This window comes from Chenopodium album, chromosome 20, assembly GCF_948465745.1.
Source record: "Chenopodium album chromosome 20, dcCheAlbu1.1, whole genome shotgun sequence".
Taxonomy (NCBI): domain Eukaryota; kingdom Viridiplantae; phylum Streptophyta; class Magnoliopsida; order Caryophyllales; family Amaranthaceae; genus Chenopodium; species Chenopodium album.
The window spans coordinates 39,194,083-39,215,582 of NC_137853.1; the positions used below are offsets into that span (position 1 = coordinate 39,194,083).

The 21,500-nt window shown below is 36.1% G+C and overlaps 3 protein-coding genes across 4 annotated transcripts; 2 read left to right on the plus strand and 1 right to left on the minus strand.

Annotated features, from left to right (window-relative positions):
* Positions 1 to 92: 92 nt before the first annotated feature.
* LOC145599354 (uncharacterized) lies at positions 93 to 2,186 on the plus strand. Its single transcript, XM_081655748.1, has 2 exons — positions 93 to 205; positions 914 to 2,186. Exon 2 carries the CDS (start codon positions 939 to 941, stop codon positions 1,986 to 1,988), a length of 1,050 nt encoding a protein of 349 aa, XP_081511874.1. The 5' UTR covers positions 93 to 205; positions 914 to 938; the 3' UTR covers positions 1,989 to 2,186.
* Positions 2,187 to 3,741: 1,555 nt separating this feature from the next.
* LOC145598815 (uncharacterized) lies at positions 3,742 to 7,267 on the plus strand. Of its 2 annotated transcripts, none has more exons than XM_081655203.1 (2): positions 3,742 to 4,069; positions 4,892 to 7,267. In XM_081655203.1, exon 2 carries the CDS (start codon positions 4,895 to 4,897, stop codon positions 5,942 to 5,944), a length of 1,050 nt encoding a protein of 349 aa, XP_081511329.1. In that variant the 5' UTR covers positions 3,742 to 4,069; positions 4,892 to 4,894; the 3' UTR covers positions 5,945 to 7,267. The 2 variants fall into 2 exon arrangements, with proteins under 2 accessions (XP_081511329.1, XP_081511328.1); XM_081655202.1 differs by having other exon boundaries at positions 3,743 to 4,069; positions 4,870 to 7,267.
* A 3,225-nt stretch (positions 7,268 to 10,492) lies between these two features.
* On the minus strand, positions 10,493 to 19,918 carry LOC145599248 (eukaryotic peptide chain release factor GTP-binding subunit-like). The gene is made up of 13 exons (XM_081655649.1): positions 19,802 to 19,918; positions 18,417 to 18,497; positions 17,542 to 17,659; positions 17,382 to 17,424; positions 16,769 to 16,831; positions 16,595 to 16,657; positions 16,378 to 16,529; positions 15,323 to 15,387; positions 15,093 to 15,239; positions 13,255 to 13,385; positions 13,093 to 13,183; positions 12,836 to 13,006; positions 10,493 to 11,058 (listed from the first exon to the last, which is right to left on the minus strand). The coding sequence occupies exons 1-9, from the start codon at positions 19,887 to 19,889 to the stop codon at positions 15,097 to 15,099; spliced, it is 816 nt and encodes a 271-aa protein (XP_081511775.1). The 5' UTR covers positions 19,890 to 19,918; the 3' UTR covers positions 10,493 to 11,058; positions 12,836 to 13,006; positions 13,093 to 13,183; positions 13,255 to 13,385; positions 15,093 to 15,096.
* Positions 19,919 to 21,500: the final 1,582 nt, after the last annotated feature.

Here is a 21,500-nt window from a genome sequence, read left to right on the forward strand (position 1 = left end):
GGGTTATTTTAAGTTTGGAACACCAGTACACCAGACCCTAGATGAAGGAGTTTAAAAATAGGTGTTTAAGAAAATAAGGTGCAAGGTTACACCACACTCCTGCGTTATATCTTTCTCCCTTTTCAGTCTGCTATTGAAGCGCACTCCACGTTCTTCACTGAGGTGGCTTCTGATATTTATATCTTCCATTGAATCAGCTTCTCAGGTAAGATGTTTTTCTTTTTGTTATCATCGGATTTCTAATTCACATTCGCCAATTTAATTCTCAGTACACAATTTAGGGTTCTTCTTAATTTGGATTATGGTTTATAATTATAATTATTAATTCTCGGGTTTTTCTTTAATTTATTATTACTATGAGAAGAAAGTTATGAGCTTTATTTGAAATTTGGACCAAATTTGGCTCTAATGTTAGGATATGGTACTTATAAACCAAGCGTCTCCTTAAAATTATGAGCTTTATTTGATAGTTGGATCAAATTTGGCTCTAATGTTAGGATATGGTACTATCAAATCCAGCTTCTCCTTAAAATTATGAGCTTTATTTCATAATTCGATCAAATTTGGCTCTAATGTTAGGATATGGAACTATCAAATCTAGCTTCTCCCTAAAATTATGAGCTTTACTTGGTATTTGGATCAAATTTGGCTCTAATGTTAGGATTGGAACTATCAAACCCAGTTAATCCTTAAAAATAAGAGCTTTATTTGATAATTGAATCAAATTTGGTCTCAATACATTGCATAACCCTTTAATGTAAAGATCGAATTATGAAATTGGAACTTTTAAGCTCATGGGGCTTGATTACCCTCTCCTGTAGAGGTAGATAGATGAATTGTTGGTTTTTAATTTCTATTCTTAATATCCGCCATTGTTGCATAGTTGTTTGAATTGATGGTAAAATGAAAGCAGGTGCGCTTGATTTATTTTAAAGGAAATGGAAGAAAAGAGGATGCATTCATGTTCTGAGGGGAAAGAAGTTATCTTAGCAGAATTTATGGTTGGAAGATGTCGGTCTTGTTTTTATGTGATGGATTTGAAAGCAGAGAAATTTCGGAAAACTCCTATTGCCACACTGTTGAACGAATATGGATTAGGTAGTGCAGTCCGTTTGGGACCTTTGATCTATAATTTTGGTGGTGATACCAAAGCAGATTATGATTATTTCCGTGGCTCGGACCACCACATCCACCTTGGTGCATCTGCTTTATTCTTGACCAAATCACATGCACTTTCACTGCTTAATCAGTGCGACGATGAGGATGAGTGTGATCCTTCTGGATCAAAGTCCGAGTCCATTAGATGGATGAGTGCCCCTGTCATGAACCACCGCCGGATGGCTCTGTCTTGCGCTTCTCTTGGGGGTAAAATATATGCTTTGGGAGGTTCAGTGACAGAGTTGTGTATCGGCGAGGAGTTTACTCCTGATGCTGGGGAGTGGAAACCCTTGCCCCAACCACCTACTGATCTTCCTTTGGAGCATAACTGCGTCTCTTCTCCTGTGATTCCTGATGAAAACAATCAACGTCTTCTCGTGCATTTCAATAATGCTCGTGCTCTTTATGCTTATTACCCTGCCACTGAAACATGGGATTGCCTTGCTCATAATTTCTTTACCTGGTGGCCTGTTACAGCTTTAGCTGATGGTGTCCTGTATTCCCATACCGGGACTATGCAGTCGCCTGACTGCATTATTGCCTATGATATATTGACCAAGTCATGGTTGAAAGTTGTGTATTCTGCTGATTTTCCTGACAGTGTTTGTGTCTCTGAGTTCACAGACATGCTTCATTTGGGCAAGGATTTGTTTTGCTTGGCCACTGCCTACCCCTATTTTGTGGAAGGTGAGGCTTTCAAATGCAATATTCAGTTTGTCAAGTTCAGAGTTAAGCGCACTACTCCTACTGAGGTGCTTGTCACTCCTGTTGCTGCCAACTGCTTTTCCTTGAAAACGCACAAGGAACCCATCCGTTTCTTAGTGCTTTAGGTAAAAGCATACGGAATTGAAATTATGGCCCTTAAATTACGTTCCGAAAACTAAACACTTTTGTAAATGGCCGAGCTTAACTATTTTAAAATCAAGAAATTGAGGGTAACATTAGGCTTAACAATTGCTTATGACTTTATGAGCAATTATGCACTCACTAGAGATATCAGTTCGTTGACTTCTATTTTTAAATGTTCATGCACTAGGATTAGTTTCACGTATTGGTTATAAACATTTGGATTTACAACGTATTTTTTACGGGGTGCAGCTATGGCGCATGCGATCTGCGTGCTATAGCCGAAATTTTTTCAGTTTGACTTTACATCATAAATTTAGTTGTTGGAAAGTAAACAAGTATATTTACCATTATAAATGTCCACACACTTCTTATAGGCTAGAAAGAAGTAATTAATAAGGATAAATAAGTAATTAAACATTTTATAAGGTAATTGTCCAAAAACTATTACTCCGTAATATAAAAAAAAAAACTTTTACATATTCATAAGGGTATATATATTAATACACATTTTGAAGGTTATAATTAACAATACATTATTATTATTATTCATAGGAGTAATCTAGTACTTCGTACTTTTTATAAAGTTGTAATTTGATTGAATATTATTCTGTAAATCCCTACCTTATTAAAAGTTTAACCAATTGCTTATGAATAGTGTTATGCCAAATATATCCTTAAAAATGTTTATTTCCCTATCTTTCCTATCTTATTAAAAGTTTTTAACCAAACTCTACTCTACCCAGAAGCTCAAAAGAAGAGGGTATGAGACTATTTTAATAAGGGTGACAGTTGATATATTTCTCAGTTAAACTTCTAGTCGGGATTACAATGAAAACGAAGGAAATGTTATTTTTTCTAAAAATGTCGTAGTTTTCAATCCAGAAAGCAGTAAAAAAAAAAAAGAAGTGAGTAAAGTAAAAATACTAAAAACCATGGGCTATATGCCATACAATAGGTGGCAAATAAGGTATTATTTTATGAATTTGATGCCAGGGGAGTCGAACCTATGACTTTTCTTTCAAAAGTCATTAGTTTAACCACCAAGCCAAAGAATTTTTTTTTAAAATTTTTTTATTTAATACTCATCATAACTTTTATTTGATTTTGGGGCCCCTCATTTAAAGGGGCCTGAGTAGTCACTCAAGTTGTACCACGCCTCCGCCACCCTTGGTGGTTAGGGTCCTTAGGGATTTCGGTCGGTTCAAATAAGAGAGCCACCTATCTTCCCTAAGGATGGATAGAGGTTTGGCGAGTGATGGAACGAGATGAGATAAAATTTGTATCCATTATGAATGATAAGTCACAGGTCGTTTGGCAAGCGGGAATGAGAATTTGAGGACTAAATGGTTGGGAATGAGATTGAGATTTATAGTTGGGAATTCAATAAAATATTGACAATCCCTTGTTTGGTTTGTGAAGGGAATTGACTGGGAATAAGTACCACATTTACAATAACACCCTTACTAAAATTATATCTTTATGCTTTCATTAAGGGCAAAATGGTCTTTTTCTATATATTCCCAATCCCTATCTTTATTACTTGATCCCCCAAGTAATAAAATCATGGGAATAGACCAAATTTATTCCTATTCCCAATCCCACCTACAATTCCCCTTCCCACAAAACAAACAAAGCAATACATACTCCCACCTCCTCAATTCCCATTCCCAAGCCACAATTCCCACTTACCAAACACCCCCTCAGGGTAGTATACTTTGCAGTAGACCCTCTCCACCCCTCACTAGCCCCGCTTCCCATATCCCACCCAACCCAATTCTCATTCACTCGAAATTAACTTATGTAGATTTAATCTAATAATTATGATTAAGAGAATTATAACAATATTATATGAATCTATGACAATGACACATATGTCCAATTAGTTGTTGAAAGAGAAGGGTTTTTGATTAGAGGGGAATAGAAAAAAGGGGCTGAGAATAGTAAAAAGAAAAAGGGTATTATGAGTATTCATCGAGGTTCCAAGGGTTTTTGATTAGAGAAGGTTTTTGATTAGACGAATGTTCTTCACTGAGGTGGCTTTCTGATTGAAGCAGCTTCCAAGGTAAGCTGTTATTTCTTTTAGTATTCATCGAATTCCAATTTTACATTCGTCAATTTATGCTCAGTAAACTCAATTTAGGGTTCTTAATTTGGTAATAGAACTATGGTTAATATTCATTATTTTTAATTCTAGGGTTTTTCGTTAATTTATAATTACGGAGTAATTGAGAAGAAAATTGTGAGCTTTATTTGATTTTTGGATCGAATTTGGCTCTAATGTTAGGATATGGAAATATCAAATCCAGCTTCTCCTAAAAATTATGAGCTTTATTTGATAGTTCGATCAAATTTGGCTTTAATGTTAGGATATGGTACTATCAAATCTAGCTTCTCTCTAAAATTATGATCTTTATCTGGTATTTGGATCAAATTTGCTTATAATGTTAGGATTGGAACTATCAAATCCAGCATTTCCTTAAAAATATGAGCTTTATTTGATAGTTCGATCAAATTCGGTTCTAATGTTAGGATATGGAACCATCAAATCTAGCTTCTCTTTAAAATTATGAGCTTTATCTGGTATTTGGATCAAATTTGCCTCTAATGTTAGGATTGGAACTATCAAATCCTGCTTCTCCTTAAAAATAAGAGCTTTATTTGATAATTGAATCAAATTTGGTTTCAATACATTGCATGACCCTTTAATGTAAAGATCGAATTATGAAATCGGAACTTTTAGCTCAGGGGGCTTGATTCCCCTCTCCGGTAAAGGTAGATAGATGAATTGTTGGTTTTTAATTTCTATTCTTAATACCTGCCATTGTTGCATAGTTGTTTGAATTGATGGTAAACTGAAAGCAGGTGCGCTTGATTTATTATGAAGGAAATGGAAGAAAAGAGGATGCGTTCATGTTCTGAGGGGAAAGAAGTGATCTTAGCACAATTTAAGCATAGAGGATGGCAGTCTGGTTTTTATGTGGTGGACTTGAAAGCAGAGAAAATTCGGAAAACTCCTATTGCCACACTGTTGAACGAAATTGGATTAGGTAGTGCAGTCCGTTTGGGACCTTTGATCTATAATTTTGGTGGTGATACCAAAGCAGATTATGATTATTTCCGTGGCTCAGACCACCACATCCACCTGGGTGCATCTGCTTTATTCTTGACCAAATCACATGCACTTTCACTGCTTAATCAGTGCGACGATGAGGATGAGTGTGATCCTTCTGGATCAAAGTCAGAGTCCATTAGATGGATGAGTGCCCCTGTCTTGAACCACCGGCGGGTGGCTCTGTGTTGCGCTTCTCTTGGGGGTAAAATATATGCTTTGGGAGGTTCAGCGACAGAGTTGTGTATCGGCGAGGAGTTTACTCCTGATGTTGGGGAGTGGAAACCCTTGCCCCAACCACCTACTGATCTTCCTTTGGAGCATAACTGCGTCTCTTCTCCTGTGATTCCTGATGAAAACAATCAACGTCTTCTTGTGCATTTCGATAATGCTCATGCTCTTTATGCCTATTACCCTGCCACTAGAACATGGGATTGCCTTGTTCATAATTTCTTTACCTGGTGGCCTGCTACAGCTTTAGTTGATGGTATCCTGTATTCCCATACTGGGACTATGCAGTCGCCTGACTGCATTATTGCCTATGATTTGTTAACCAAATCATGGTTGAAAGTTGTGTATTCTGCTTATTTTCCCATCAGTATTTGTGTCTCTGAGTTCACAGACATGCTTCACTTGGGCAACAATATGTTTTGCTTGGCCAAAACCTACCCCGTTTCTGAGGATGGTAAGGCTGTCAAGTGCATTCTTCAGTTTGTCAAGTTCAGAATTGAGCGCACAACCCCTACCGAGGTGCTTGTCACTCCTGTTGCTGTCAACTGCTTTCGCTTGAAAAAGTACATGGAACCCATCCGTTTCTTTGTGCTTTAGGTAATTCTTACACCACATTTCTTTTTTTGCTCTAAAGGTGGATCAAAAGTGCTTTTAGTGTTACCATTCTTTGTAGAGTCCTGTTTCAATATAAATTCAATAGGTATAAACTACTATTAGGTGTAGCTCCATTAAACACATGCAAAATAGTTCCAAACCTCCTTGCGTAAAATTTAGCTTCACAGGCTAGTGGAGACAAAATTAAACCCGACATAACCAAACCCATAAAAAAAACCCGAATGCGCATCTCTCTAAACTCCATAATATTGTGATAGTGATAGTGATCAACTTCTTTTTGTTGGTTGTGTTGAAATACAACCCATCCTTATTATAATAAAGTAAACTATTGTTTAGCCCGGGCGATGCCCCGGGTCGATACGTAAAAAAACTAATATATTATAGTTTTCATACATTATATTTATATTTTATGTAGATGAAACTTTGCTTTTAATTTTTTTGTATGTATATAATAGTGATAAATATTATTATTTTGGATTTAGTCTAAAAAAATTTGTCGTATAAAAGTACAAAGAAAACCACTCTCATGGTCTACATTAAATATATTTAAGAAGAATAAGTTAACCATATCACTATATAGCAAAGTTGGTACGACTTCTTATTCATTTTTCAATGGACCCAAGTTCGATTCTTGTCAAAAACATTTTTTCAAATGACACGTGGCATTCACATTTCTAATTGGGTGATGTGGCACGCTCTCGGTGGAAGAAAGGGATGACACGTGGCGCGTATCCTTGATTAGGAACGCCTTTTAATATATAGATATAGATAGATATAGATGTTATTGTATGCAGGGTTCAGTGTTGATGATTGGAGACTTGGGTTGCTGAAATATCTATATTTATCTGAGGGCTGTTGTCTTGGCTGTTCTTACCTTTCCCTCTGTGTTGTAATATGAATTGCCATAATAATGCAGCCCCTGGTTGTTTATGTAAGCGGCTTAGTTGTCTCTGTTTGATGTACTATGATTTAATTAATTAATTAATTAATTAATTAATTAATGTGTTATTTATTTAAGGACTTCGGAGTATCCTTTCAATATTCTCCTTCCGGTATACCTTTAGATATGGTTTCCGTTTACCTTTTGAACTTAGCTGGTAAAGTGATATGCCTTTTATCAAATTTTAGTTAATTCTGTTTGTCTTTTTTTCTCTATTTTTGTCGGATTGGCACATCATACCCACTGGTTGTAACTTATTAGGTACTTTCTTTTTCCTATTTTTATTTTTTTTTATTTTTTTTCCTTTTGGCAACATTTAGGTCAAATTTTGAAATGTTGACCAGAAGTTCCTGTTAATCTACAAGAGAATATAAAGTTACGTGGGATTTTGTTGAATGCATCACACTATATACTACCTCCGTTACATGTTTTGTGCAACATTTTCCAAAAACGGATGCTACACTTTATGTGCAACAAAAAATTTCTTTCCTTTGTAGGAAAGTTTTTTAAAATGAAATTACCACAATATCCCCAATTTAAAATTAATAACATTACTTAATTTACTACCCCAAATTTAATTAATCAAATAATCACCCCTTCTCTCTCCTACCCCCTTTCTTCTCTTATACCTGCAAACAAACAGAACCACCATCATCATCAACGACCACCGCAAACACCACCAACCCAAGATCATCTATTCTACCACCAACACCACCGAAACCATACCACCAACACCACCTGTTCACCACCGACAACAGACCACCACAAACCATCGACCACTGCGACCTTAACACCACGACCACCAAAGGCCGCCGTTTCGACCTCTAACCCCTCCCGTTAGAGTCGCTGCCCCTCCTCGTCAGAGTCCCCGCCCCCTTGTTGAAATTGAAATTAAAACCCAAAATGGGATCGGAATGTAATACGGAGTATTAAGTTTGAAAACTCAAATCTAAAGCAAAATTGGCAAATATGGGAGGTGAATTTCGGGGAATTATGACCGATTTTATAAGTGGGTTGTGGTGGCTTCGGGATGGGTGGTGGTTTTGGTGGTTATGACGGGGTTTTCGGTAGGTCTAAGGTGGGTTTTAGGATCTTGGTGGTAGTGTGGTGGGTTGGTATGGTGGTTTCGGCGGCTGGTATGGTACTTTCGGTGGTCGTACGGTGGTTCGTGGTGGTGTCTCTTGATAGTGGCGAAAATGGGTGGTTGTGGTGGTGGTGGTGGTGTAGTGCTGCAGTGGTTGATAATGATGGTTGGGTTAAGATTCTTAATTTACTAATCATGTCATAATCACATGCCCATATTTTTGCTAATCAACTTTTTCATTTTTTTCTTGGGAAGTGTGCAAGCCTCTTTGTTGCACTTAACATGTAACGGAGGTAGTATTTTAGTAATAAAATAGGAAATTTTGTTAAAATCACCCGCCAAATACTATTGTTTGTTAAAACCACCCACTTAAAAACATGTTGTCTAAGACACCCAAATACTATTGTTTGTTAAAACCACCCACTTAAAAACATGTTGTCTGAGACACCCAAATACAAAATATTGTTGCGTAAAACCACCTGACTCAACTTTCCGACCTTGGCCTTGTTGTGGACTTAGGGTACGTGACATTAATGACCCCTGCTCCCCCTTTCTTTATTCCCCCTCAATTTTTCTGGCTATTAATGACCACCACTGCCCCCACCACCAGCTCCCACCCTACATTACCAGCCCCACCTCAGAACCACCAGCTTTCCCAGCAAACACAACGACCCCAACCAGTCAACCACCAGCCCTCAATTAATGCCGGAGTTTAAGGTCAAGGCCGAAAGGTGAGCCAGGTGGTCTTACACAACAAAATTTTGTATATGGGTGGTCTAAGACAACATTTTTTTAATTGGGTGGTTTTTGACGATAAAACGAGGGAAATTCTACATTATTACCCTGAAGACTTCAAAATTCTACGTTGTGTCCATGGTTTCTAAAAAGTCTACATTATAACCCCAAGGTCCAACTTTGGCGTACCCTTCACGCTAAAATCTCCGTTAGTATATTCCGTTATCTTTAACGAAGTATGATTGGCTTACAGAAATTAAAAAAAATAATATAATAAAATAAATAAAATTATAATAAAAAAAAAAACACCAAAACCACCCAGCTCGTTGCCACCATGCCCAGCCCGCTGCCACCACCAGCCCATCCCCCTTCCCCCCGGAGCGACGGCCACCGCCATACTCCTTCCCCTCCCCCGATGTCGGTGCTGCCTCGACCACCTCCTCTTACCCCTTCGAACACCACGAAATCCAGCGAATTCTCCCAAATCCCAACCCCCAAATTCCAAACCCTAGCCCTAGCCTTCTGTTAACCTTTGATTTATAGCAGCAGAAGGCTATGGCTAAGAGAGAGAGGGAGAGAAAAGGAATAAGAGCGAAAGGCTACGGCGGCGGCGATGGCGGTGAGAAGAGGTGCACCTCGATGCTTTCCGGCGATTGGGGAGGCTAATTAAGGTTTTTTCGAGGGGAGGGGGAAGGGCACGCGATATTTTACGGGGAAAGGGGAGGGTGGTCTGGGCAGCGCCGACACTGGGGGGAGGGGAAGAGGGTCTGGGCGGCGGTCGCCGCTCGAGGGGACGAGGGTAAGGCTGGTCGTCGGTTGCAGCAGCTGGCTGTGGGTGGCTGGGGTTGGCGGTTTTGATTTTTTTTTTTTTTTTTGAAGATAACGGAACATACTAACGGATACTTAACGACAAGGGCGCAATAAAGTAACTAAGTGGACCTTGGGGTTATAGTGTAGACTTTTCAAAAATCATGGACACAGTGTAGAATTTCAAAATCTTCAGGGTTATAATGTAGAAATTCTCATAAAACAATATTTGGCGAGTGGTTTTAGACAAAATTTTCTAATAAATATCGTCTTTTTAATATTTTTACACGTAATGTAAACATAGACAATTTAAATTGCGTTTTTGATATATTAAAAATCCAATGAGACAAAAAAGGAGGGACGGGTGTAATATATCCAATTGCATTTTGTTATATCCTCGTCTTAATAACCAAACCAAATACAATATCAATATATCATCCTTTGTTCTATGTTTCATTTTTTACCCTCGTTTGGCATAATTCTCTCACTTAAGCTTAGCATCGTAGGACTAGCTACTCCAAAAACAAAATGTTTAATATGAAGCATAAGCTATTAAGCTTCAACTTTTCATTCAGCGCAATTTCCATTACATTGACGACAGTCATATTCATCGGTAGCGTTGTCATTTCAACTTTAAATCAGCCCTGGCTTTTATTCGTAATGATTTCCTATGGAGTTGGGAGTTAATTGGGAGACTTAGGGTGCAACAACGAATTGGAGTCCTACTGTGGCTGGTGATGCATGATTAAGATCATTTGTAATGTAAATTGGTTTAAAAGCTCGTGGATGACCCGTATTATAAGCTCTGCCACAGCCGAGACTACCTTGCATATTCTTAGAGATTGTAAGTTCCAACACACGCCATAAACTTACAACAATGGGTGATTACTGATTAGGAATATCAACGTCCAATACAGCAATGACCTTTCTCTAGAAATTTGGCCCATCTATATTGCTATCGCGACTTGGTGGTTATGGAGGTGGAGGAATAGCGTGGCTTTTAATCAAAACCATAAATTTCCTATTGATGTTAAAGCTTCCTATGTGGAGAGTACTAAATGATGATATGATGGGGAATGAGACTCCACAGCTTACATGCATAGAAGCCTATATTAAGTGGGTTTCTCCTCATTGCTCTCAACTTGGATGGCGCGGCAAAAGGGTACCCCAGGCCAGCAGGTGAGGGCTGTTGAATGTGGTCTTGAGCTGGCACCAAGAAGGATCATTAAGCTACAAGTGCAACGTGCTTTGCGGCTCAAATGCATATACAGGCTAAGAGCCTAAGAGTCTATTATAGATAGGGTGAACTTCAGTCCTAATGTCAAAAATTCTACTGCAATAAACAAGTTATATTTGCCTTACAAAAACTACATGTGCCATAACTGCCGTTTATACCTCAAAAAACATGCTGCAACATTTCCCAGAAACTCAGAAAGTTTGAACAATTGTGCTTGAGAACACTTGTGATCCACATTTCCCGAACCTCGTCAACCATTTGTTGGGTATAGGTCTTCGGGACATCTGTAATAGCTGAAAAGTACATACAAAGTCTAAATAAGTATGTGAATAAGTATATACTAATGTTTACAAAAACAAAAGGATGTACAACCAATTCTAAATTGGGAATAGGTACTGAGAACATCTTTAAAATACTTTCTTCAATACGATATTACGATGTAGGTGCTCTATCCTTCACAGCATATTACAGAATCCTAAGAAGGTTTTGAACTGTATAAACGATTTTCTAGAGGAATTTCATTTCCATACAAATAATAACCCATTCAAGAAACTGAAAAGAGAAAATGAATACATGAACGAGATTAGCTCAGATGGGGCAAACAGTGGAATAACACTCAAGGCCAGCTAACTAAACTTTTCCAGTACCAGCCAATGAAAATCCTACTCATTCTTCAAATCCTTTACGCGCCTTCAGGCTCAGTAATAGTACGTAGAAGGGATAGTAGAAGATTACACTAAGTAATACTATGAAAAAGAGATAGTAGGAGATTACACTAGACAATCCTGAAATGCAATGATCACCTGGTCACTGAAAATAGCCAAAAGAAAAGTATCTTACAACTCATAATCCCATCCCACACTGATACAACACTTGTTGACGGTAAGTTTCTAACTTGTAAGCTAACAAGTAAACATCCAAAAAAGGTAATCATGATACATTTATTATATCTTCCTCATTCATCACAGTTCATAAAAGAATATTATCCATAAATTTGACTGCATTCTCCCCCTCCCCCCCTTCCCGTGCTACCATTTCCTCATGCCAATGTCAAACTAAAGAATACCCTCACCGCAAGAAAAGGGTTATACTTGTCATTGTAAAATATAGCTATTAATAAAGCAAACACAAGAATAAAATAGCATTATATCATCAATGATCGATCCAATTGCTAAAATTGAAGTGAGTAGGCTCTGATAAATGATGGTGAATCGAAGCAATAGTGAGAGTGGCAGAAGTAGCACTAGGCTAGTTATATATAATACTATTCCTTTATATACTAATGGTATGTAGTAGTATTGGTATGTCATAACTATTCTTAATTTAGTTTGGTATGCTATTCTATGGCCTAGGTTGCTGCTTACTAAAGAAACACTTGCAAGTGTATAATGTTGCAAAAAGCTCCAACATCAAAATGCTTTTTGTTAGTTTTATCCCACTTTATTGGTGTTTACAAAGCAAAAAAAATTTCAGATTATCAGCTTATAATACTAACTTTTTAGATAGTTTAATAAACTGATAGACTATATTAAGAGCTTAACAACAAAGCATAAAAGCCAAACCAAATCACTCACACATTACACATACGAAAACCACACAAGCGCTGTTTTACACTGCCACGTGGCAGCAGCAGAACATGTGACAGAAACTAGCTAATAGCTGGCATCAGGGAGAAGCAGCAGTAGCAGCAGGGGGGAATAGCAGAAGAGGGGGAGCAGCAGAAGGGGGGGAGTAGCAGCAGGAGGGGGAGGGGGGGAGTAGGGGGCAGAAGAATGGGGTGAATAGCAGAAGGGGAGGAGCAGCAACATACTTGCTTAGGATAAACTTCAAACTTGAACAATGACAAAGTAAATTGAAAGATACGTCATATCTAACAAAGAATTTTCTGCATAATTCCGTTTGTTTTATGAACCATCCTAGAAATCTAACAATCTGGTTGTCATGGAACAATCAACAACCATAACAACAACTGCTTTATGCTAAGACAGTAGCACTTGTACTCAACAACAGTATTTTGACAGTCATAACACATACAAGAGGGGATAAACAAATTCGGGACAAAAAAATTACCTTCTTTTCCCCTTCGATTCTTCTGGATCTTCCCATTCTTTCCATGCTTGCTCCAAAAGATCTTGAATAATCTGCTGGACGTTGGTCTTGTTTTCTTTTGCATAAAAGTCTCTTAACAGAATGAAGCATTCGGTAGCAGCAGGGAAGTTTTTTTTTATTCGATAATAATGACTGTATTTAAGGAACAACAATATTTTTAAAAAAATGAAGAAATTTAACAACCATTAGAAGTGAGTTGTTCTTATTTAGAATGTTACCCTGCAGTCATCATGGAAGCCACTGTTTTGAACTTGTGAGGGTCTTTAAAGAAACCAAGTTCTGCTGCTTTTGCTGCTGCCTCAAATGCCGCTAAAAAAGAAAATAAATTAAGTCTAACAAATTTTTTAAATGAAATTGAAAGAAAAAGAAATGCTACTTACCGGCATATTTTTTCAAATTTATTAAGGCCGACGCTCGCTTAAACCACAATGCACCAACCGACGGCTTTTCATCTATTTCAATATCTGTATTGATCAAATCTATAATCGATTGTGATAGATGATAAGTCCACCTAACAAAAATTACAAGTGTTAGGACTTACTAAGAGAATTTAAGATTCATGGGATAGTTTAGTACTTAAATCATAATAGAAGAAGATTGGATCAGGAGATTGATCCATACTTATGCTAGTAAAAGAAAAATAGATTGATAACAAAAGTAAAAGTAAACTAAGGGGAAAAACACAGTTTATAATAGGAAAAGATTGGATCTGATAAGGATAGCAAATCCTAAGTCATAGATAATATAGTATCAATTAATTATCTTTGACCCATGACATTTTCTCTGTAATTATATAACTTTATGTACATAACATTAGTTCCTGTCAAAAAAAAAAAAAAAAAAAAAAAAAAAAAAAAAAAATTGTACATAATATTAGCTTGCCATGCTTGTTAATATTTGCTCCTTAATTCTAGCCGTACATTCGGATTTTATTATTGTATAATCTTTTTGTTACCTTTTGTAATTATCTTAATTAGCTATATAAAGCTAATCACCTTAATGGAATAGTTAACTAATTCCCTCATACACTTCTTTATGGTATCCAGAGCCTGTTTTTTTTTTCAAAATTAATTAGTTTTTCCTTCACTTCATGGCTAATGACTCTCACAGCATCCCAAATACCAATGAACCAACGAAACCACTCATTGTGGTAAATGTTAACTCGGTTCAGAAACTCACCCCCCCTCCAACTACCTACTCTGGAAATCTAAACTTGGAGCTCTCTTAATTGGCTATGGTTTGGATCAATCTATTAATGGTTCAAGCACCTTCCCTCCGGCCAAAATTCACTACTGACAGTGTCTCTGTCCTAAACCTGTCCCATGTCACTTGGTTCAGACAAGATCACCTCATTTATGGTGCCATTATTGGCACTCTTTCAACCTTTCTTGGTCCCCTTGTAACCCGTGCCTCTACCTCCTTGCCATCTCGTGGTCACATTAAGCAACTTAAACACAAATTCAATCATCTCACATTTGGAGGTAATTCTTTCTCTACCTTTAAGCAGACCATTAAAGGAATAATGGGTGAACTTCCTCTCCTTGGTCTCAGTCTTGAACATGAAGATGGGATTGATAAGATCTTAGAGAGTCTTGACTCCAGGTATCAATCTGTTATTATTGGTGTCAATGCTCGTGACTCCCCCATCTCCTTTGAAGAGCTTCATGAAAAACTCATTAACCAAGAGCTTACTATTCAAGCTGACCAAGCAAACCCTCGCTCCACTACCACCCAATTCCCTAATCAAAACCCAAAGAATCCCTGCTAGTGGTGCAAAATCCAAGGTCACACCCTCTACTATTGTCCTACATTCAAAGACTCATATCTTGCTATTTGTATCACAATCAGTGGAACTCGCTCTAATGAACCAACACCTCAACCAATGTTGCTGTAACCGCAAACTCCCTAGCAGTCCTATCAACCCTACTTATCGTTCCTCAATCATGGCCCCTTGACAGCGGGGCATCCCAACATGTCAGTACTGACCTCTCCAACTTATCTCTTCACCATCCATATGATGGTACAGATGAAATCTTAATCTTTGACTTAGGATTTGCTATCCTTATCAAGAGAATCCACTTAAAAATTTATAATAGGGAAAGTCTCTTGATCCAATCTTTTCCTTAAATCCAATCTTTTCATAGTAAAAGTAAATAGATTAATCCAACTTTTATAATAAAAAAATAAAAAAAAAAACAAAGAAAAAAATGTAACATACTTGGTCAGAGTTTTATTGTTACTGGTATGAGCAGACACCTCAACTCATCTATTATCTGGGTGAAACAAGGACCATTCCACCATGTCTCTCCTATTGTGTTTTGAAAATTGAAATTATTCTTAAGTGACAACGGGAGACACTTGATGTCTGAAAAGAGTAAAGAACACATTGTTAGAATAAATTACAGTAAATGATAGAAATTTGACGTTTTTCGAAATTGAATTCATTACCTGTACCAACTTTGAATCGAAAACGTACAAGTCCCTTAGTCAATGAATCGATTGTTTCATGATAACTGAAATTAAAGAATAACAAAAATATTTTTAGTAATTTAATAAGAAAAATTCATAACAATAATACAAACTATAACAATTCGTCCCATATTAAACCTAAATATAGATTATTTCACTATAATCTAAACTATAGGGGATACCTTCCCAATATAATCCCAATGACCCCTAACCTATTGGACTAGTTTTTAATTTATTGGTTTTGTATTTTTTATTTTACATGTCTTCTTTTCATCTCCTTGTTCTTTTGGAGCCTTGGTTTTAGCCAACCTCCTCCTTTGCCACCTCTAGCAATCACAAGCGATATCTTCGCCAACTACTAACGCCATCACTAGCCACCATATGACCATAACCTAACCACCCAACTATAATTGACCCATAATTTCCTACTAGCCTTGCACCCCTCCTCCTTACCATCACCACCACCGCACATATTTCTTCCCAAAAAACAACAATATCATACATGCTACTTTATTCCAATATCAACCACAAACTACCAAATCATCCTTGGTTTCCATTCTCACACACAAGAAGAATCGATGCACTGTCATGGACAAGTGAACACCAACACCGTCACCACCCATGGTACTATTACTAGCCGTTACAAAAAGTGGTAGCTTTGTGGTGGTGATTTGTGACAGAGAGAAGTTTGGGAGGAGTTCAGGGTTTCCGGCGATGGTGGAGAAGTTGCAGTGAGTATGTAGGATAGTAAGAGGGGGAATATTCTGATTTTCAAATTAATCCTTAAAATTTTTATTTATGGAAAGCAAATAATTATGAGACTTGTGGCTAAATGACTTATTTAACTAGTTTTATCTGGTCATAGTTCAATAGAAGAAGATGTCTTGTATAGTTTGGATTACTATAGAGTAACCTTTAGTAAGAGATTAGTATTGGAATTTGGAAGAATGACCATAGTTTAAATTATTCATGTGATTATTTTTCAACTTAATATGCATATACGAGAAGTGAAATAAAAGAAATACAAATCAAACCTTTGTTGACTCTCATTTGGACTATCAATTTTGTTGATTGCTATCAGAAGTTTTTTGATGCCGAGGGTCGAGATCAAGAAAATAAAAGTTTGTGTTTGTTCTTGTTTTTCAACCTCATCGATTTCATTCTCGCCCTCGCCGAGAGATAGAAACTGTATACAGAACAAACTTTAGTACTTAAAAATCAATACATATTGTTGGAAAAAAAAACACTTACCAAAATAGCTATGTCGGCCGCCTTTGCTTTATTCATCAATTTAAAAGCATAACGAAAATCACTCTACATTAAAAAAAAAAAAAATTAGATAAATATTTACTATAATTATGTTCATTAAAAGACTTTTAAACAAATAATGTAATAAAATATCTAGTCCAAAACAAAATAAAATACCGGCGCCTCTAAAAAGTGAAATACAGATCTCTCCGATTCATATTTGATTTCTCCAAAAGGGTCCTGCCACAAACATCACGGTAAGAATAAAAACGTTAATACAATACCCGTTTCCAATCATTATAATTAAAACACTAGAATAAACTAATTGTGAATGTCATATTCCTTTCCCTTTAATATCATAGGTGTAAAATTCCCCAGAATAGAAGTACTAATTTTCCTTTCTCTCTTTTTTTTTTTTTAGGAATCCTTTCTCTTCATATACACATAGAAGGAGTCAAATACACACCTTTTCTTGTTAATTGAGCATTTCTTAGTCTTTAAGTTGCAGAACATGGAAACAAAACTATTAATGATCCTAGGGGAAAAAATAGACTTCCAAGGGCTCTAAGAGGTCATTGGGTCCATCCCTCTTATGCTAGGGGACTGCTCGCCCTTACCTCCCTTTCTCTTCCCTCCCCTTACCTCCTTTTCTCTTCCTTCTTTTTCCTACTCCTCCCTTTCCCTAGTGTAATGCAAACAAAATGATTTTTAGGACAGAAAGCCAACCCTTCCTCTTTCCCACCTAAACATTGCCAACATATTAGAACATGTAGCTTAAACAAATCTCTACCTCAAATTCGCCTTCATTTTTGTCCATAGCATGTTCCAATAGCCTAGCATATAACAAAATCAGTCGAATTAAATACACATTTAATATATTAGGAGAAGACAAAAGATAAAATATAATTCCGCCAAGATAAATAATTGAGATTAATAGAAAAGGGTCTCACTGGCCCGAGGTACTTTCATCCATAATTACTTCGGCAAGATTTTGAGTAGTTTTTTCCAGTGTAACTCTATCATTCTCAAGGTTATTAATTTTGTGAAGGGCCAATGACTTCCCAGCACCTACAATAAACCAAACATGAACACTAGTTAGAGATATCATAAAAATAATAACCCAAAGGAAAAAGAATAAAACACAGTGAAGGAATTTCCCTTTTCACTTCATTAAGCTGTAGATGAATAAAAACAAGAGTTTCAAAGAAAACAAGAGCAACTTGCACAATGCACCAATAGAGTCAAAACAAAGCAGCCTTGTTGAAATAAAACTTCAAACTGGTATCATAAAGTTGCAAGCTAGAGTAATGGTACGAAATTAAGGGATTAACCAATAAAGTGATCACAACACTAGCATTGGAAGTCAATGTGTATCATAGTTCTCGACATATAAACCAGTAAAGCACTCCAAAAAAAAAAAAAAAAAACACCAGCGCACAGAATAGTTTGTTAAGAGAGATGAAACGGAAACCTGCACCGTTACACATAGTAACATCATATTGCAAGAATAAGATACCAAACATGATATTGAAACAAAAATTATGAACACACTTTTGCAAATGAAACCAAACTCATAATTTTTTGATCAGCCCATAGTTTAAACAGCTAGTGAAAGTTACAGTACTAGTGAGGCGACTAACAAATAGAGTTAACTCATGAGGCACATGAATAATAAGTTCCAAAATACTAGGGCTAATAAAAGATAATATTAGAGTGTGCACATAGTACATACATGAAAGATTTAACATTCAGTGGTGAACTGGTGAACAAGCACTAAATAAATGATACTGTAGAAAAGATGCAGCTTTTATTAAATTTAACTTACCAGTATGTCCAACAACTAAAACATTTATGCAGCGTTTATTTTTCTTTTCATCTGTCTCATGACTCTCATCAGCCTTCAAATCTGGGAGAAAAAAATTTATTCAGCTTCCTTGAACTTAACAAACAGAAAATATTAAAACTTCATAAAAGATTATTTATAAGAACTAGGTGACTTTATATCTCCCCTTTTCCCTCCCTTGACTTCTCTCTCCTCCCTTAACTTTTAGGGGCACTTGGATTGGGAGTATTAAGTTAAGGAGTAATAAAAGTCAAACCAAGCAAAATTAAAGTAAACATAGTAGATGGGAAGCTAGTAATGATGTGATTATAAGAGGATTTATATAGTGATGGTGTAGTGATAGGTGAAGAAAGGGAACTATTACCCTCATTTTGGGGGTAATAGGTTACGCTAGGGGGAGGGTGGGTAACCTATACCCTCATTTTGAGGGTAATGATTCCTCCACCCCTCTCTTTTCCTTATGTCACTACAACCTTAATTCATTCATAAACACCTTGTCTCCCTACAATAATACCTCTAATCAATTATAATTCATTTAAGCAAAATTAAATATTTATTTAGTTTGACTTTTATTACCCCCTTATTTACTACCCATTCCAAACGCTCCCTTAAGTTTTGTCATAATCAAACTAAGTTGGGAGCTTACTGGCGCGAGTATTACATATTTCCACCCGCATTGCCCACGAAAGTGGCTACATGACCATTGCTGCAGTTTTACTCAGCATCCGGGATTTAAAACCATGGTTGGGACTTGGGAGGTAATAAATTGTTCGTTTACTACTCCCTCCACCCTAAATTAGGGGCATATTTCGCTTTATCATGTGAGAAATAGGCCACTAATTTAGAAACGGAGGGAGTAGAGAATTAAAGAAAGTGAAGGAACTATAAAATTTGCCTTTGAAGTCACTCCATAGAATACTCCTTTTGGTCTCAATTGATGTATTAATTGGACTAAATTTTACCCTTTTTTTTGCACTAATTTATAATGAAAAACATAACAAGTACAGTACTAATAAATTAGTTCTTAAATTGACGTTATAGTGTACATTTTCAGATCAAATATGTAACTTTCTAGCAGTAGAATTTTTTAATAAGCAATTGGAAAGTATTTTTGTGTTTTAATACTTGATTAATGATTGCCAAAAAAACCCTAATTAATAACCCTATAATCACTCTCATACGTGGATATACATTAATGAGGCATATAGCGTTAATTACTTGATTACTACCAAGTGTATTGCCAATATCTTCTTCCCAAGCTTCAACAATGGTGGTTTAACAGAAACCCTTAAACAAAAACTCTTAAACAAAATCAAAATACATAAGATTATAGTATAATTAAATACTTAGATGATGAAAAATTATACCTTGAGAAATTGCACTCTTTCCTTTTCCTGTAGATCTAGACGAAGAAATTGCACTCTTTCCTTTTCCTTTTCCTCTCTTCCTCACCATTTTTAATTGCTTCCGGAAAATTCGGCCTGATGATTTGCGAATTTCACCTCCTAAACACTCTACTCCGTACTATACTAGAGTGTTACCTCTTACTCTAGCAAACGTGTTACCTCTAGTAAACGTGTTATACAAGCATATAGTATGAAACTAGGTTAAAATCCCGTGCAATGCACGGTTGTTAAATATTTTTGACAATAATATTACAAAATACTACATAAAGTATATAAAAGATATTCAGAATTATTTCATTTGGGTATATATGGAATATAATTGTCAAAGTGGAAAGAAAAAATCATAAGGTATAAATAGTTTACTTATAGATTTTGCAAAAAAAAAATTAAAAAAAAATAAAAATAAAAATAGAGAGAAGCGAAAAAGGCGGGGAAATTTTTCACTACGTCATGACAAGTGTCATGAAAGGATTTGCTTTTAGTATAGGTTAATAGATTGAGTTTGTCCTCTCAAATCTTTTACCGTTGTTACTAACTTACTTTATTACACTGCTGTAACTTTTTTTTTTTTAACTCATCCCTTCTTTTTATTTTGCTAAATGCTACTAGTAACTAGCCTACTTTCTTAGTTTTTGTAAGGTGTTCGATTGAATTTGACACACATAGATGTAAAATTTTACTACGTGTTGTACAAGCACATAGATGTAGATTTTCCTAGTAGTATTATACAAGCACATAGTCACATAGATGTAAATTTTCCTAGTAGTATTAACAATATTTTTAAAATTATCAATGACTATAAAGTATATTAATAAAATTTTAATAATCTATCAGATTTAACTCGGTGCGATGCAAGATTGCTGAATATTTATAACGCAATAAATTTGATAAAAAATAATGGTACACTATAAAATTTTTTTGAATAGATTCACCAAAGAATATAATTCACCAAATGCGATTACAGTAAAATATTACATGTGTTATTATTAGGGATGTACAAAAACTGGCCCGGACCTGAAAACCAACCTGAACCGGGCATGTTGGGACCGGACCTGATCAGGACCTGTAGATTCAGGTCCGATCCCGATCATTGAAATTCAAGGACCGATGTTAAAGTAAGTTTAAGTAAATTGTGTAAAAAATCCCAATAAAGCACTTTTAAAAAAAAGGAAGGATTACTCGACCAATATTATAGGGTTGCTTGCTCAATGTTATAGCTTATAACTTTATGAGGTTACTTGGTCATTGATAAAGGAGTTACTGTTTCGGTGTCACATGGCTTTTTTTTTTTTTTTTTTGCAAGTGGTCACACGGTATGGTCAGCCCACATAAAAAATGCGCTATTAATGTGAAACATAACTGGTTTCCATCTCGTACGATGCACAAGCAACAATTATTAAACAATACGACTATGCAAACTAGTTTTCATAAATATAAGTCATAAGTTATGTTTTTGTCATTTACAATATATTATTTGTTAAAGTTTTGCATTGATATACACTTACATGCCAGATAAAAACATCGCACTTGAAAAAAAATAACCCTAATAATAAGAGGATGATAATGGAAATCAGAATATAGACGGCAAGATTACTAATGTTGTTGAACGATGAGATACCTAGCTTAAAGGCTTGATCGTGAGAAAGTTTTGCATTGTTGA